Source organism: Alternaria incomplexa (assembly GCF_024043165.1).
Source record: "Alternaria incomplexa strain BMP 0042 chromosome Unknown scaffold_6, whole genome shotgun sequence".
In the NCBI taxonomy this organism is placed as follows: domain Eukaryota; kingdom Fungi; phylum Ascomycota; class Dothideomycetes; order Pleosporales; family Pleosporaceae; genus Alternaria; species Alternaria incomplexa.
In genome coordinates this window covers 677,666-691,759 of record NW_026249855.1, presented here as the reverse complement: position 1 = coordinate 691,759, position 14,094 = coordinate 677,666, and the positions used below count along the sequence as shown (strand labels likewise).

Genomic DNA, 14,094 nt, shown 5'->3' with positions numbered 1-14,094 from the left:
TTTCCCCAGCGGCGCAATGACGAACGTTGATACCAGCTATGCGGATTCAACAGCGACAAAGCAGGAAAGCCACGGCACGCCATCGGTCCTTCTGACCTTGACGATCTGGAATGCAACCCCCCACGCTTCTTAGGCAGAGTTGGGGGATATAATCCGAAAGGCCCGGTGGAAGGGTCTGAATGTATAGCCTGATTCGAGGGAACGCGCCGTCGGTACCTGGCACTAGGTCTCAATGGATGGACGAGAGGAGCAGAGAGCATGGTCCTGAGACGATGCCGATTTCTTTTCATGGTTCAGTGTAGGACCGATGTCGTGAAATCTTGCGCGACGTTGCGCACATGGCCTGACACCCAACCGCGTGGGTTACTCAACGTCACAGATCGAGGGTATACGTAGTCACACACGCAAGGCGAACATCGAGAGGGCAATTTCTGACACCTTCCGTCATCTATTCCAGCCGGACCCGATGTCCCCTACACCCACATGATCCCAGAGACCCCAGCGATAAGCCCGGGGACAACAATAGGGTTACAGCAGCTATCCATTGACTCCAGAGTCTAGAGCCATCAGACGGTTCGCATCTGAGTCGTAAATAGGCCTCTGGTTATTTCCGAGGCCACCCACCGATCTACTTTCCACTTACTCACTTGGTGATGTACTGTATTCATCTTACCGGTACATACCGGATCTGGGTACGTACTTCGCATATATCTGTCGTCTGAACATGGATATAAGTCCGACCCTGAGGGATACATGCGCGACTCGCGATGCAGCACAAAAGCCATGAACCACTACTCGTACGATGGTGCCTGCATATGCAACCTGCATGGAACGTCCTTCATCCTGATAATGCCGGTGAAAATGCCAGATTTCGGGGTGCATCACTGGCTTCGTGGGATGTAGACGTCAAACCCTACACCGTTATTCGCGAATAATCTCACACCGATGTCAGCGCAGCTAGCTGGACCCAGTCCACGAGGCAGGACGCGCGTGGCGGTTGACGCAAGCCATCAATATTCCCAGTCTAGTCGGCGTAGGATAACGTGATTGCTTGTCCATGCGAACTAGATGGCCGGATAGGGTCATATGCAGCCTTGTTGGCTGACGTCCTTCAACGGACCTGCAGCTGACACGAAGAGCGAGGTTGTGTCAGCATTCCACAGCATCGCGTGGCTTTCGGCCATCAAGGCCGCCCATGGCGAGTGTCAGATAGAAAGTAGGGCATTCACTAGGATGCAGCTTGTTGTCGTGAATCGGAAAGCGGCAGGGTGCCCAGGTGGTGATGGGTGTAAGATATCCACTATCCAAAAGCTGGTTAATGGCCAAGGGCGTGATATGTGCCTAATGGCGATCATATGAGCCGCAAAACCGTTGCGACAAGCGACGGCGTCGTAAGTGAAGGCTGTCAATAATCGTGGAATGGAGGTGGCGGAGTGCCAGTGACAGGCTTGGAAGCAACGTCCGGCGCGCCAAAACTTTAGGATCCAAATCTTTCTGCCCAACGCGCTGCCTATACGGATTCGACATTTGACAATATTATGGCTGTCCAAAAAGTGAAACATCCCTAGAACGCACCATAAAGCTCAAAGACATCATTGGTGATCCTACGTATGTAGAGATTCGGCATTAGAAGCCGTAGTCTCGGTCTTAGTACACATTGGAGAAGCAAGATGGTACATCTCCCGCTGTCTTCGCACCTGCATTTCATCAAGACGACAAGATTTGGGACTAGCCGGTCCGTTGACGCATCTCCGCGCATTGCAAACTTGGAAACGACAGCGAATTTGTTTACCGTCCGCAAATCAGGCCTTCAAGATCGATGTGAATAATGGGTTGGTGGAACTTCCTTGGAATGCAACACGGAAAGTTGGCCCTGCCCAATAGGACGCCGTATCGAGCGAAATACAAAAGGGTGTTCCGACGCAAGACACAGGGGGCAGCTGTCAATTGCAGACTCCCGAGGCTGTTCTGCTTTCTTTATCCAGGTGGATACCATTCTTTCTGGAGATCGAACAATCCTCCCGCTGCCGCTACTGATTCCGCAAACTTTGTTGCTGGCCCACTCGTCGCCGAAAGCTAGATGTGAGATTTCGGAAGCGATGTGGAGTTCACTCGTAATCGGGCCGTGAGACCCAGCCCATCGCTCAGGTAGGGAGGCCGTCCCGAATCTTTATCGTGTGAAGAGCTTCGCGTAAGGCGTGGTACGTATCGAGGTACGTACTGTCGGTAAGTGAACAGTGGCTCTCAGCGTCTCACGCGTATATTATAGAAGTCTATCGTTCACACTGAATCGGGTTTTGCTCAGTAATCACTCTATTGGCCCTGACTCTATATCTCATACGGGGTTCCACATGTTCAAGGCCGTCCGCGTTTTAGATCACCTGCATCCTCAATGTCTTCTGATGCGGGGTGGTTGGCATCATCGGGCCCTCCGAAGCAGACGCGCACTATCGAGAGGTCCTCCGAGGAGCCAGCACCACGCCATGCAACGAACTGTAGAACAGAGAGAAGGCCTAACCAACACAAACCCTGAGCAATCGCCTCGGAGTCTATCTTTGTACCCTTTCTACTGGATGTTCGAAGGTTTGATTGGCAGCGTCGTTTATTTTGCTCGCTCAAATTCCATTTGCATAAAGATGCATCTCGCGCAGGATTCCGCTACCCAAGATTGGCAAGTTGGCTGGAACGCTGCTCTTCCGAGCTGGGGTTTTGCCCGCCCCCGGTCTGAACAGCTCTGCGAGGTTGAACCCTCCTCCATGCTGTCAGCCGCAGCCAGGCTCGTCGAACAACACCATTTCTTCGCGACGTGAGTTGCTAACATGCTGCAAGCCATCGAATTGATTTTGCAAGTGAAAAAGAACGAGCTGCGAACTATAGAAAAGTAAGAATGAGACCTGTAGGAGAAGAGTCCGGCCAAGCCCCTGCATGCAGGTCGGCTGGCAAGCGAGGCGGGCGTGTTTGAACAACGTCGTATCGCGCCAAAGAATCTCCGTCTTGACATGTGAGCGGCGACTGAAGAAATCCATGCGCGCTGCGCGCTTCATCCTTTGCGTCTGCATCATCATGAACATTTAACCAAACCCCAGGTATGGAGTCACTAGAGACGATGGAGCCAGGGCCTATGCAGGGAAACGAGGAAGGGCGACCCTCGGCGTCAGCTGGCGCTCCGCCCGGCCCCAAAGAAGAAGCGGCGCCTGCAACACCTCCCACAGCACTCCGCGGAGACTCCACAACTACCGATCTCAGCGACGACCACGGCATCTCGTTGCGCGCAGTTGACCCGGTTTCTGTGCGATTGGAACACCTCACAGTTTCAGTCGATGAATCGCCAACGGCACTTGCTCGCGCCTTCTCCAAGAAGAAGGCGTCACCAGAGACCAACCATGTCAAGACTATACTTGACGACATTTCGGCGGACATGCCGAGTGGAAGCCTCACAGCCATAATAGGCGGAAGCGGAAGCGGAAAGACATCGTTACTCAACTCCATGAGTGGACGTTTGGCAGTAGGAAACAGACTTGCCACTTCAGGAAGGACCCTCTTCAACGGTAGCGAGGATGTATCCGGCATCAGGAGCGCATATGTCATACAGCAAGATATCCTTCTGCCGACGTTGACTGTCCGAGAGACTCTGACGTATGCTGCCCAACTGCGACTACCCTCTTCTGTTGACGCAAAAGAGAGGAAGCAGCTGGTTGAAGAAGTCATCTTGGAGCTGAGCTTGAAAGAAGCTGCAGACACCAGGATCGGTAACAACGCGCATAAGGGCTGCAGTGGCGGAGAGAAGAGGAGGACGAGTATTGGCGTCCAGCTCTTATCAAATCCTTCGCTTTTGTGGCTGGATGAGCCGACGACTGGATTGGACTCGACAAGCGCCCACCAGGTGGTGAAGACCCTCCAGACTCTTGCTCGAAACGGACGGACCATCATCGTCACCATCCATCAACCGCGGTCTGAGATCTGGGATCTTTTCGACAATGTCATCCTCCTATCTCGGGGTAGTCCTGCGTATGCTGGCAGCGCAAAAGACTGTCTTCCATACTTTGCGAAGCTCGGCCATGAGATGCCTCCGTTTACAAATCCAGCGGAGTATCTCATCGACGTTGTCAGTGTCGACAATCGGAGCGTGGAAGCAGAGAAGGCGGCTCAGGATCGAGTCGGTCGTGTGATAGAAGCATGGAGGTCTCATTGCAGCAGTAGCCTTCAAGAGAAGCCTGAAGCACCAGCTCCGGCCACTACGATGACGCACGACCAACGAAAGAAGCAACGTGCCAGTAAAACATCACTCATGCAGCAGACTCGCGTACTGACCGCACGAACTTGGACTGTGACGATTCGTGACCCAATGGGTAAGACGTTCAATATGAGCTCTATAGATCGAACGCACGCTGACTTGGTTGACTCTAGGCTTGTTTGGAAGTCTTGTCGAAGCCATCGGTATGGCGGTTATCACAGGGTGGATCTTCTTACAGCTCGATGGCTCACTATCTGGTATACGATCCCGACAAGGAGCATTGTACAATGCAGCGGCGCTGCAGGGCTATCTAATCTTGCTCTACGAGACATATCGACTTACGACCGACATCCAACTCTTCGACGAAGAGGCACGACAAGGTGTCGTCAGCATACCAGCCTTTCTCATCTCCAGACGACTAGCCAGAATTCTGCTCGAGGATGTACCAGTGCCTCTCATCTTCTCGTTGATCTACTACTTCTTCTGCGGATTTCGCGCGGACGGAGGCCAGTTTCTCACGTTCTTCGGTATCATACTATTACACCAGTATATTGCCGTATGCTTCGCTATGACCTGTGTCGCGTGCTCAAGACACTTCGCTGGAGCGAGTTTGGTGGCTAATCTCGCCTATACCTTGCAGTCTATGGCTTGCGGTTACTTTATCCAGTCGAACACGATCCCCATCTATGTACGCTGGACGAAGTGGACAGCCTATGTCTTCTACGCTTTTGGAGCATTATGCGCCAACGAGTTCTCCGGCTCGTTCTACGACTGCCCATATGAGGGCGGACGATCAAACCCAGCCTGCAAAGAGTACGATGGAGAGTTCATCATGGACTCTCTTGGCTTCCCGAACAACTGGGTTTGGAGGCCAATACTTGCTCTTCTTGGATTTGCCATCGCCTTCTATGTGGGAGCAGGCGTGCTACTTAAGTTCTGGAACGCCGAGATTGCCATGGCTCGTGCCAGACCGTCCAATATGGACGCCTCTGCTGGCAAAGAGAAGATGAGTGAGCGTGTAGCAGACAATGTCAGGACGATCGACATTCGCTTGGAGGGCTATGGAATGGACGTGGAGAAACGATCGCTACGAAAGCGCTGGACCAAGAACATCATCAAACCTCTAACAGCCGACTTCTTCCCTGGGTCGCTCAACGTCATCATGGGACCTTCGGGTTCCGGGAAGACCTCTCTGCTAAACAGTATGGCGATGAGACTTAAAGACGACACATCAACGCGGTACAAACAGTATGGCACCATGAGCTACAATGGCCTCATTCCAGCCAAAGAGGTCGTCCACTCCATCTGTTCTTTCGTTACCCAGGATGACGATGCACTGCTAGCGTCACTAACCGTACGCGAAACGCTTCGGTACGCAGCTGGTTTACGACTTCCGAAGTGGATGTCGAAAGAGCAGAAAATCCAGAAAGCCGAGGAGATCTTGCTGAAGATGGGTCTCAAAGACTGCGCAGACAACCTCATCGGTAACGAGCTCGTCAAAGGCATCAGTGGTGGCGAAAAGCGTCGAGTCACTATCGCAGTCCAAGTTTTGACGGAACCACGCGTACTGTTACTTGATGAACCACTGTCTGGTTTGGATGCATTCACGGCACTGTCAATCGTGGACGTACTTCGTGGTCTAGCACAAGAAGGTCGCACACTCATCGTCACTATCCACCAACCTCGCAGCGACCTCTTCGCGCATTTCGGCAACATCCTGCTCCTGGCCCGCGGCGGACACCCCATCTATGCCGGTCCTGCAGACAACATGTTGGGCCATTTCGCCAACCTAGGCTATGAATGTCCTCGCCACGTTAACCCAGCGGATTTTGCTCTCGATCTGATCACTGTTGATCTGCAGCACGAGAGACGTGAGGCTGCCAGTCGGAAGAAGGTGCGCAAATTGGTCGAGTCTTGGAACGCTGATGTCTACCCTGTCGCTCGAACTGGGTCGATTACCACGCCGGCGGAACTGGGAAGTATGGCACGAGAACCATCATCTTTCGCTGCAGCATACTCGATTCTGATTCGACGTGCGACGAAGAACATGTTCCGGCAGCCAGACATTCTGATCGCGCGCGTCATGCAAGTTGTCGGATTGGGTATCGTGCTTGCGCTCTACTTCGCACCGTTGAAGACCGACTACGAATACGTGCAAAATAGAATGGGATTCCTTGTTGAGATCGCCCCGCTCTACTTCGTCGGCAGTATGTAGCCTTCCTTCCCATATCGTCTTACCATGCTAACCTCAGTCAGTGCTCAACAACATCGCCGTCTACCCAATCGAGAGAGACGTCTTCTACCGCGACTACGACGACCGCATCTACGGCGTCGAAGCCTTCTTCCTGACCTACATCTCCATCACCACGCCCTTCGAAATCATAAGCTGCCTCGTCTTCTCCGTCCTCGCCGTTTTCGCCGTGGGCCTGGAACGCAATGCGCAAACGTACTTTATTATCACCTTCAACGCCTTCTGCATCACCAGCTGCGGCGAGAGTCTAGGTATCGCTTTCAACACGCTCTTCACCCATACTGGCTTCTCAGTGAACTGCATGTCGGTTTTCCTGAGTGTTGCGCAGGTTATGGGTGGTGTGTTGTCGCTCGATGTTCCAGACTTTTTGCAGGCATGGAATCATCTTTCGCCTGTGAAGTGGGCTGTTGGCAATATGGCGCCCTATACGCTACGTGGTCTGGAGTTTACGTGTGAAGAGTGGCAGAAGGTGAATGGACAGTGTCCGATCCAAAGTGGAGAGCAGGTGCTGGACTTGTACAAACTGAACAAGAACCCGGAGATGAACCTCATGGCTCTGGGAATTTGCGCTATCGTTTATCGGTTCCTCGCCTATGTGGTTCTGAAGATGGTGAAGGAACGCTGGATAAACAAGCTGTGGAGGAAGTTGGGTGGTGGTAAGAAGAAGCAGGCGAATCAGGCACCGTCATCAACATAGTTGACGTGCACTTATGCATTACGACATTAGCAAGTGGCTCGAGAATTGATTGATCAAAGATTCATGAACATCTTCATACACCGTTTACTCATTCATCGTTGAAGATAGCTAAAGTGATGCAGTATCATCATCATCCAGTAATAAGAAATAGACCCAGCGCCTACCATGCATGCAGAAAACACCAGGCCGTCATAAGACGTAATCCGTGCCAGCAACGAGAAATGCCGAGAACCTCCGAGTCCAGAAGACTTCTTCGACACCATACAAAACATCCAGCCAGCGTCTAGAGGCGATGGCCCCATAGATGAAGGCTGTTACCGTTCCCCCTGTTCCTCGTATTGTCCCAACCAGCATCCTTCATGGTCAAAACCCTAGAAACAGCATCGTTATACTTGAAAGTCTGGCCCTTCTCCCACAACCCGTTACCCAACTCAATACACTCCGTAACCGCGCAATGCTCCAACTCGTCTTCAGGGGTACCATCGTTGCAGATCTGAATGAGGCGGTTGAGACCGGTGGTACTAGCCGCAGCGAGCGGTTCCAGAGGCAGTTGTGAGCCAGGAGAAAGCCAAGGGCAGATGTTGCCCGTGATGCGGTAGAAGATTGTGTGTTCGGCCGACTCAACGAGCATGACTCCCGGGGGAATACCGCCAGCGATTTGACCGACATCTTGCTGCGCAGGCTGATTTGGGTGTCCGTGGTTTCCGTCATGGAACATGGGTGCGGGGCGGAAGTGCTGGGCGCCTGCCATACCAGGAGCCACCATGCCAGGTATCATACCGCCGCCCATCATCATACCAGGCATGACTCCACCAACAACCCCACCCATGGCAGGTACATTACCGAAAGCGAGACCGCCTCCCGCCCATAGAGGCGCTGCTGGAGCGAATGGAGGCACGACGCCGGCGATAGCGCCTGGAGGAGGCGGTGGGAACGGTACACCGCCCGCGTGCAATCCAAAGCCTATACCGTGATGAGCACCTGGAAGAAAGTTGCCCGCACGGATAGGAGCAAGTGGACCGCCAGCAGGTCCCATGTATCCGCCCATCATGCCGCCCATCATAAAGGGGTCCATGACGCCGACAGGTGGGAAGACGGGTGGAAACGCACCTATACCGACACCACCGAATGGTGGAGGGATGCCGTATGCTGGTCCGCCGATGCCAATGCCGAGGGGAGGGCCGTAGACGGGGGCGTGTTGCTGTTCTACCACGACTTGAGCGCCACCTGCGGGTGCGCCGGGATGGTGAGCTGGTGGTGCAGGGCCGGCATTATAGGGAGGAGGTGGCGGTTCGCGGTTGATGTTGGGGTTGTTACCGACGTTGGCGAGCCAGGGTTGACCTACGGGAGGGCCAGCAGCCATCGGCGAGCAAGACTACTGTGTGAAATAGAAGGCGGAGGGTGGCAGCTGGTGTCAGGATGAGCTGGCAGATGCGATGGCTCTGATGTGAGACACCTAAGAGATATAGCAACAGAGAGAGGAAGCGAGAGGATGAGGCAAAGAACAGAAATGTATACAAGCCTGGGTGTTCCATTTATATGCATATGTGTAGTGCTGAGGCTGCGTTCGATGGTCTAGAGACGCGTGAAGTTGGAAGTGTTGGATGTTACGAACAGCGGAGGGTTCACGTAGTATTGCGGTAGTTCAATGTGCCCATCAATGGGGGCGGTCGCTGGGTGTGATGAGGACGGAGGTATGTTTGAATGTCGAACACGTCCATACATTGCCATTGACTATCTTGCGCAAACAGGTCATTACACTACCCTGACAGTCTTCAAGACAGCTGCGCGCGTGATGATAAAGAAAGCACTGTGAATCTCAGCGAGAGCTTGTGATGCGACTTGGAGTTCGCAGTGGACGCCGATGGAGAAGCAACATGGCAGGATTGAACGGGAGAAATAGAGGGTCGTGATAAGTTCCTCTGGCCCTCAATCAGCGAGAGAGTGGCAGCGCTGAGGTTGGAATGGCGACACAATCCCAAGGTCGCGGATGCCTCGAGGCGCACGGAGCGCTAGCTTCGGACATCGGCGTGCTTAATGGCCGGCGGCTAGCACGTGACCTTCGGCTCCACAGTGCCAGCTTCCCAGCGTCCGCAGTGCCTCCCACTTTTGCGCTCAACTATGCTACCCGTTCTAGCTATGTCCATCACCTGCGTCCTATAATCAGACATGCGACAAATCCATCAACCCTAGATCGATTAGCTCGCGATCTCCTACCGAAATGACACCGTCCGCGAACCTACCTAGGTACCGATACCACCGAGCTGTGCCGGCCGACATCGAACAACGCGCGGGCTCGTATGGCGAAACTTTCAACAAACATGATCAATGTATGATACGAAGTGATGAAATGCTGGTACCTAAGTAATTGAGAGTTATGGGAGACATCTGCTGCCGCATGTCGCATTAGCTGAATCAGTACCACATCTTCGGGCAGGAGGTCACCGGCATTCAATGTCGACCGCCGGCGTCTAACCACCCACGCTAATGCCAGGCCCGCTACACGAGCCATTAGGCGATAACAAGAGGCCGGCTCAGATAATCTGATCATTTCTTGAGATAGGATAGTGCTTCAAAATGTTACTGGTCGACTTTATCAGCATCGGCATTCATCCAGACTAACCATCACGATACCGGTATCTCGGCTTCTCTATCGGCCTGCTACCATATCCCAGGGACAAACTGCGGAGTGCGGAGTAATCATGCCAGTATCTCCGCAAAACTCACCAATACCTAGGATACACGTAGGTACCTCATCTACTTAATCATTAACTCTGGCTATCTTCAAGTCTGCCACATTCGATCGAAGGACAATTATTTCACCGCGAAATGCATGTCTCCATCACGGTTTGGACGAGCTTGCTATACAGCTTGACGCAGGTACATGCATCATCACAGACCCTGGCGAATCGGCCATGGCTAGATCCAACACTGCCAAACGAACAGCGATTGCAACTTTTCATCGACCAGTTGAACAACACCCAGAAATATGCTATGGTACAAGGCGATACCGAGCTCGATGACAACGGAACTGGAGTCAACCCTTGCATAGGACACATCTCTGGCAATGAGACTCTCGGGGTACCCTCAATTTGCATGGGAGATGGCCCAGCTGGGGTTGGAAACAACTTGAACAACGTCACCGCCTTCCCGGCCCCAATCGCCGCCGCGGCTTCGTGGAACACTACCCTCGAGTACGCTTATGGCCAAGCATTAGCCCAGGAACATATGGCAAAGGGCCGCAATGTCGTTCTCTCACCGACTATCAACATCCTCCGGTCGCCACTATGGGCCCGCGCAGCCGAGACCTTCTCAGAAGATCCATGGTTGACCTCTCGAATGGCCGTGGCGGGTGTCCTCGGCGTCCAGAGTCAAGGAGCTTTAGCTTGTCCCAAGCATCTTGCTGGGTACAATCAAGACACTAATAGATTCGGGGTGGGTCCTGATTGGGATACCGTTGACGTTCAGATCGACGAGCGGGTTCTGCACGAGCTTTACCTACCCGCCTTCAAGGCGTCTGTTCAAGAGGCAGATGCCGCTTCTATAATGTGTTCTTACAACAAGCTGAACGGCTTTTTCGCTTGCGAAAACGACTGGCTTCTCAATAATACATTGAGACAAGAGTGGGGGTTTCAAGGTTTCGTTGTCGCTGATTGGTATTTCTCCACAAGAAGTACTGTCAGTGCGGTTATGGCCGGTCTGGATATCAGCATGCCTGGAGGTTCCCTGGAGAGTTCATACGGATTCCCAGCCTACTATGGAGACCTTCTGGTCGAGGCTGTCGAGAACGGAACCATACCAGCCTCGCGCATCGACGACATGGTTGCAAGAACATGGCGATATATGTTCAAGCTTGGAATGGTCGACAATCCAGTCACTGGAAATGCAGAGTCGGTGGCAAGAACACAATCCCACCTTGGTCTGGCTCAGAAGATGGCAGAGGATGGTTCCGTCCTTCTCAAGAATGACGACTATACGCTACCTCTTTCACGACATAAGTACAGGCATGTTGCCGTCTACGGTGTTGACGGGACCAACCAAAGCCAGGTCACGGAGAACCACGGAGGCTTCGTGATCGACACGACAATGGTAGTGCAGTCGCCTTTCGACGCATTGAAGCAGCGAGCTGGCAAAGAAGGCAACATGACAGTCACTTACGCGGAGGCCTATCCTGGCACCGGGCAATTTCCAACGGTGCCTTCTAGCAGATTCGTCGACGGTGGTCTGAATGTCACATACTACACGACTACAGACTTCTCTGGACCCATTAACCAAACCGACTTTGTACCCAACATCACCGCGGCTTCATTCCCTAAGGAGCTATGGGTGTCATGGCCTCAAGTCTTTTCTTGTGTCTATGAAGGCACTTTCAAAGCTAACACAAGCGGGATGTACCATTTCTCCCTAACCGGCCAAGGAGACGCCATACTTCACATCAACGGACAAGTCATCGCCAACATGTCGAAAGCGAACTTTGGAAACACCGTTCAAGGTATCGCGAACTTGACAGCCGGAGACGAAGTTTCCTTGTCCCTGAACTATTCAATGGGTTACTCGCTGTCCACTGGCGCATATGGCGTCACACTGGGAGTCGATGTAGGCGACGAAGCAAGAGATGAAGAAGCAATCTCACTTGCAGAAAAGGCTGATATCAGCATTGTCTTCGCGTCCGATAGGCATTCCGAAGGTGTTGATAGCAACATTGGTCTTTCTCTCCCCGGCGACCAGGACGCAGTCATCTCTCGGATCGCCAAATGTTCGAAGAAGACAGTAGTTATCCTCAACACCAACTCGGCGATTCTCATGCCCTGGATCGATGAAGTCGATGCCGTGATGCAGTCATGGTATGGAGGTCAGCAGATTGGCCTGGCGCTTGAAAGACTACTGTTCGGTGATGTCAGTCCGAGCGGTAAATTGCCGGTGACATTCCCCAAGACACTGGATAACGCCATCCAGATCACTTCAAATCGGATCGTACCTTACGAAGAAGGGCTGAACGTTGGATACAGGTGGTACGACGAGCACAAAGTCGATCCGCTATTTTCATTCGGCCATGGACTCACATACTCGACATTTGAACTGGGCATCCTCGCCGTGCACCTCGCAAACTCTACTGCCACATCTGGCTCTGAGCGCCTCATCTGTTGCACAACTTTGACAAACACTGGAACAGTCTCTGCGTCGGAAGTGGTTCAGCTTTACGTGTCATATCCGGACGCAGCGCGTGAGCCTCCCAAGCTGCTCAAAGCATTTGCCAAAGTCCATCTCGAGGCAGATCAGAGTACAGATGTTCTTCTGGAGGTGCTTATGGATGATCTGAGGATTTGGTCCGAGCAGAAGAAGGACTGGGATTTTGTACATGGCGAGTATAACTTCCTTGTCGGATTCTCGGCGAGCGATATTAAGGTAAAAGGAGAGATTGTTCTTTAAATGTGCTACAATAAACCGAGTTCGATCATACAGTATTATCGCGAATTATTGATCATGTGACGTTGTCAGCAGCGTTCAGGTTTGTGACAAGAATGCACCCTGGCCAATGTTAAACCCAGCGTTGGCGAACAAGAAGGCCCAGGCTTCGTCGTCTACGAAGTCAATATTGAAGGTTGACGCATCTTCCGATGCAGAATCAAAGGTGATCTGATCATTGTACGCTGGGGTGATATCAGGTCTCGGCATAGTCTGCGCATCGGCGGACGCGGCCGCTACGTGCGAAAGCGAAGATGTATGACGCGCCTGCATTGCTTCATGCTGAGTAGAAACATTGCGCAAAAACGCTGCTTGCAATGCGCAGCTTGTGCTGGTTGGCGCTTGAAGTTTCTCGAATACCGTCGCGGCATTGCGAATGCTATCCAGCGCTGGCATTTCCATCTCGGACCGGATATATGATGGTGCTGATAGTAAGACCTATATCCGATGTAAGTAGTTGGCTTTATGAAGGTGAGTTATTAAATACCTTGATGAGGAATACTGCGGCATAGGCGATCATGACATGCACACTGTCCTGAGCAAAGTACAATAGTTGAGATGCCGAAGTTTCAGAAACGAGTTTAAGCATGTCAAGCGCGCTCGAGTAGCTGTTCCAGATAGCTTCTGTATCGACAGAAGTCATAATGTCCTTCAGTTTGATGGATGCGCGTAGTGAAGAGGTGTATAAGAGTAACCGCGCGTAGCTACCATAGAACGGGATCAGAAATGACTAAGAAATGGTGGGCGAAGTCAGCACACTTCTCGCATCACTTCGTGCATGGATCTTACTTACATGACAGTCCTCGCCTCGCTCAGATACTTTCCCAGTCCACCTCTTTTGCCAATTCACTATTTCTGCATCAACCATACGTAGCGTGGATCGATAGCGCGACGTGTCGTGTCTTTGCTGTTGAGCATATTGTGTCGTCATCATCTCACAGTGGGTGGACGTGATGAGGCGAAGGGATACAAATGCGCAAAGTAGCCGGTCATTCGCCATTTCAAGAGGATGCAAGTACCAGTTACTCACTGATTCTAGATAGTTGCTCCTTTCAATCATCCAAGGTTTGCCGGTCTGCAAACTGATGCTGTGTACATGTCAGCATTATGTGATAAGGTCGATACCTTCCTGTCTCTACCTTCGGTCATAGACAAACAGCACCAACCAAGTTCTTTCTATGTTCCTGAATTGCATCGCTTGATGATCCGACGTGTTCTCTGGGGGCCTCATTCCATCGCTCCCGAGATGATGCCAGCCAAGCTCGATGGCCATCCTGATGGCATAGCCTACATTGAGCCATGCACGGTTATCGCGGGGCTCTTTCCAATATGTCAGGATTAGTATAGCTTGAACTGTCTCAACAGATTTTGCACCACTGCGAAAGCTCTCTACATATAGCTCTTCAGCATGTGCAAGCAGTACATTTCGTAGCGCAGGGTGCAACA

At 52.3% G+C, this 14,094-nt stretch overlaps 3 protein-coding genes across 3 annotated transcripts; 2 read left to right on the top strand and 1 right to left on the bottom strand.

The window, feature by feature from the left end:
* Positions 1-3,088: 3,088 nt before the first annotated feature.
* J4E90_004780 (uncharacterized protein) lies at positions 3,089-7,182 on the top strand (the record flags this gene model as incomplete). The annotated part of the gene is made up of 3 exons (XM_051434343.1): positions 3,089-4,349; positions 4,408-6,441; positions 6,491-7,182. The coding sequence occupies 3 exons, from the start codon at positions 3,089-3,091 to the stop codon at positions 7,180-7,182; spliced, it is 3,987 nt and encodes a 1,328-aa protein (XP_051291599.1).
* A 283-nt stretch (positions 7,183-7,465) lies between these two features.
* On the bottom strand, positions 7,466-8,545 carry J4E90_004779 (uncharacterized protein; the record flags this gene model as incomplete). The annotated part of the gene is made up of 1 exon (XM_051434342.1): positions 7,466-8,545. One exon carries the CDS (start codon positions 8,543-8,545, stop codon positions 7,466-7,468), a length of 1,080 nt encoding a protein of 359 aa, XP_051291598.1.
* A 1,466-nt stretch (positions 8,546-10,011) lies between these two features.
* Positions 10,012-12,612, top strand: J4E90_004778 (uncharacterized protein; the record flags this gene model as incomplete). Its single annotated transcript, XM_051434341.1, has 1 exon — positions 10,012-12,612. One exon carries the CDS (start codon positions 10,012-10,014, stop codon positions 12,610-12,612), a length of 2,601 nt encoding a protein of 866 aa, XP_051291597.1.
* Positions 12,613-14,094: the final 1,482 nt, after the last annotated feature.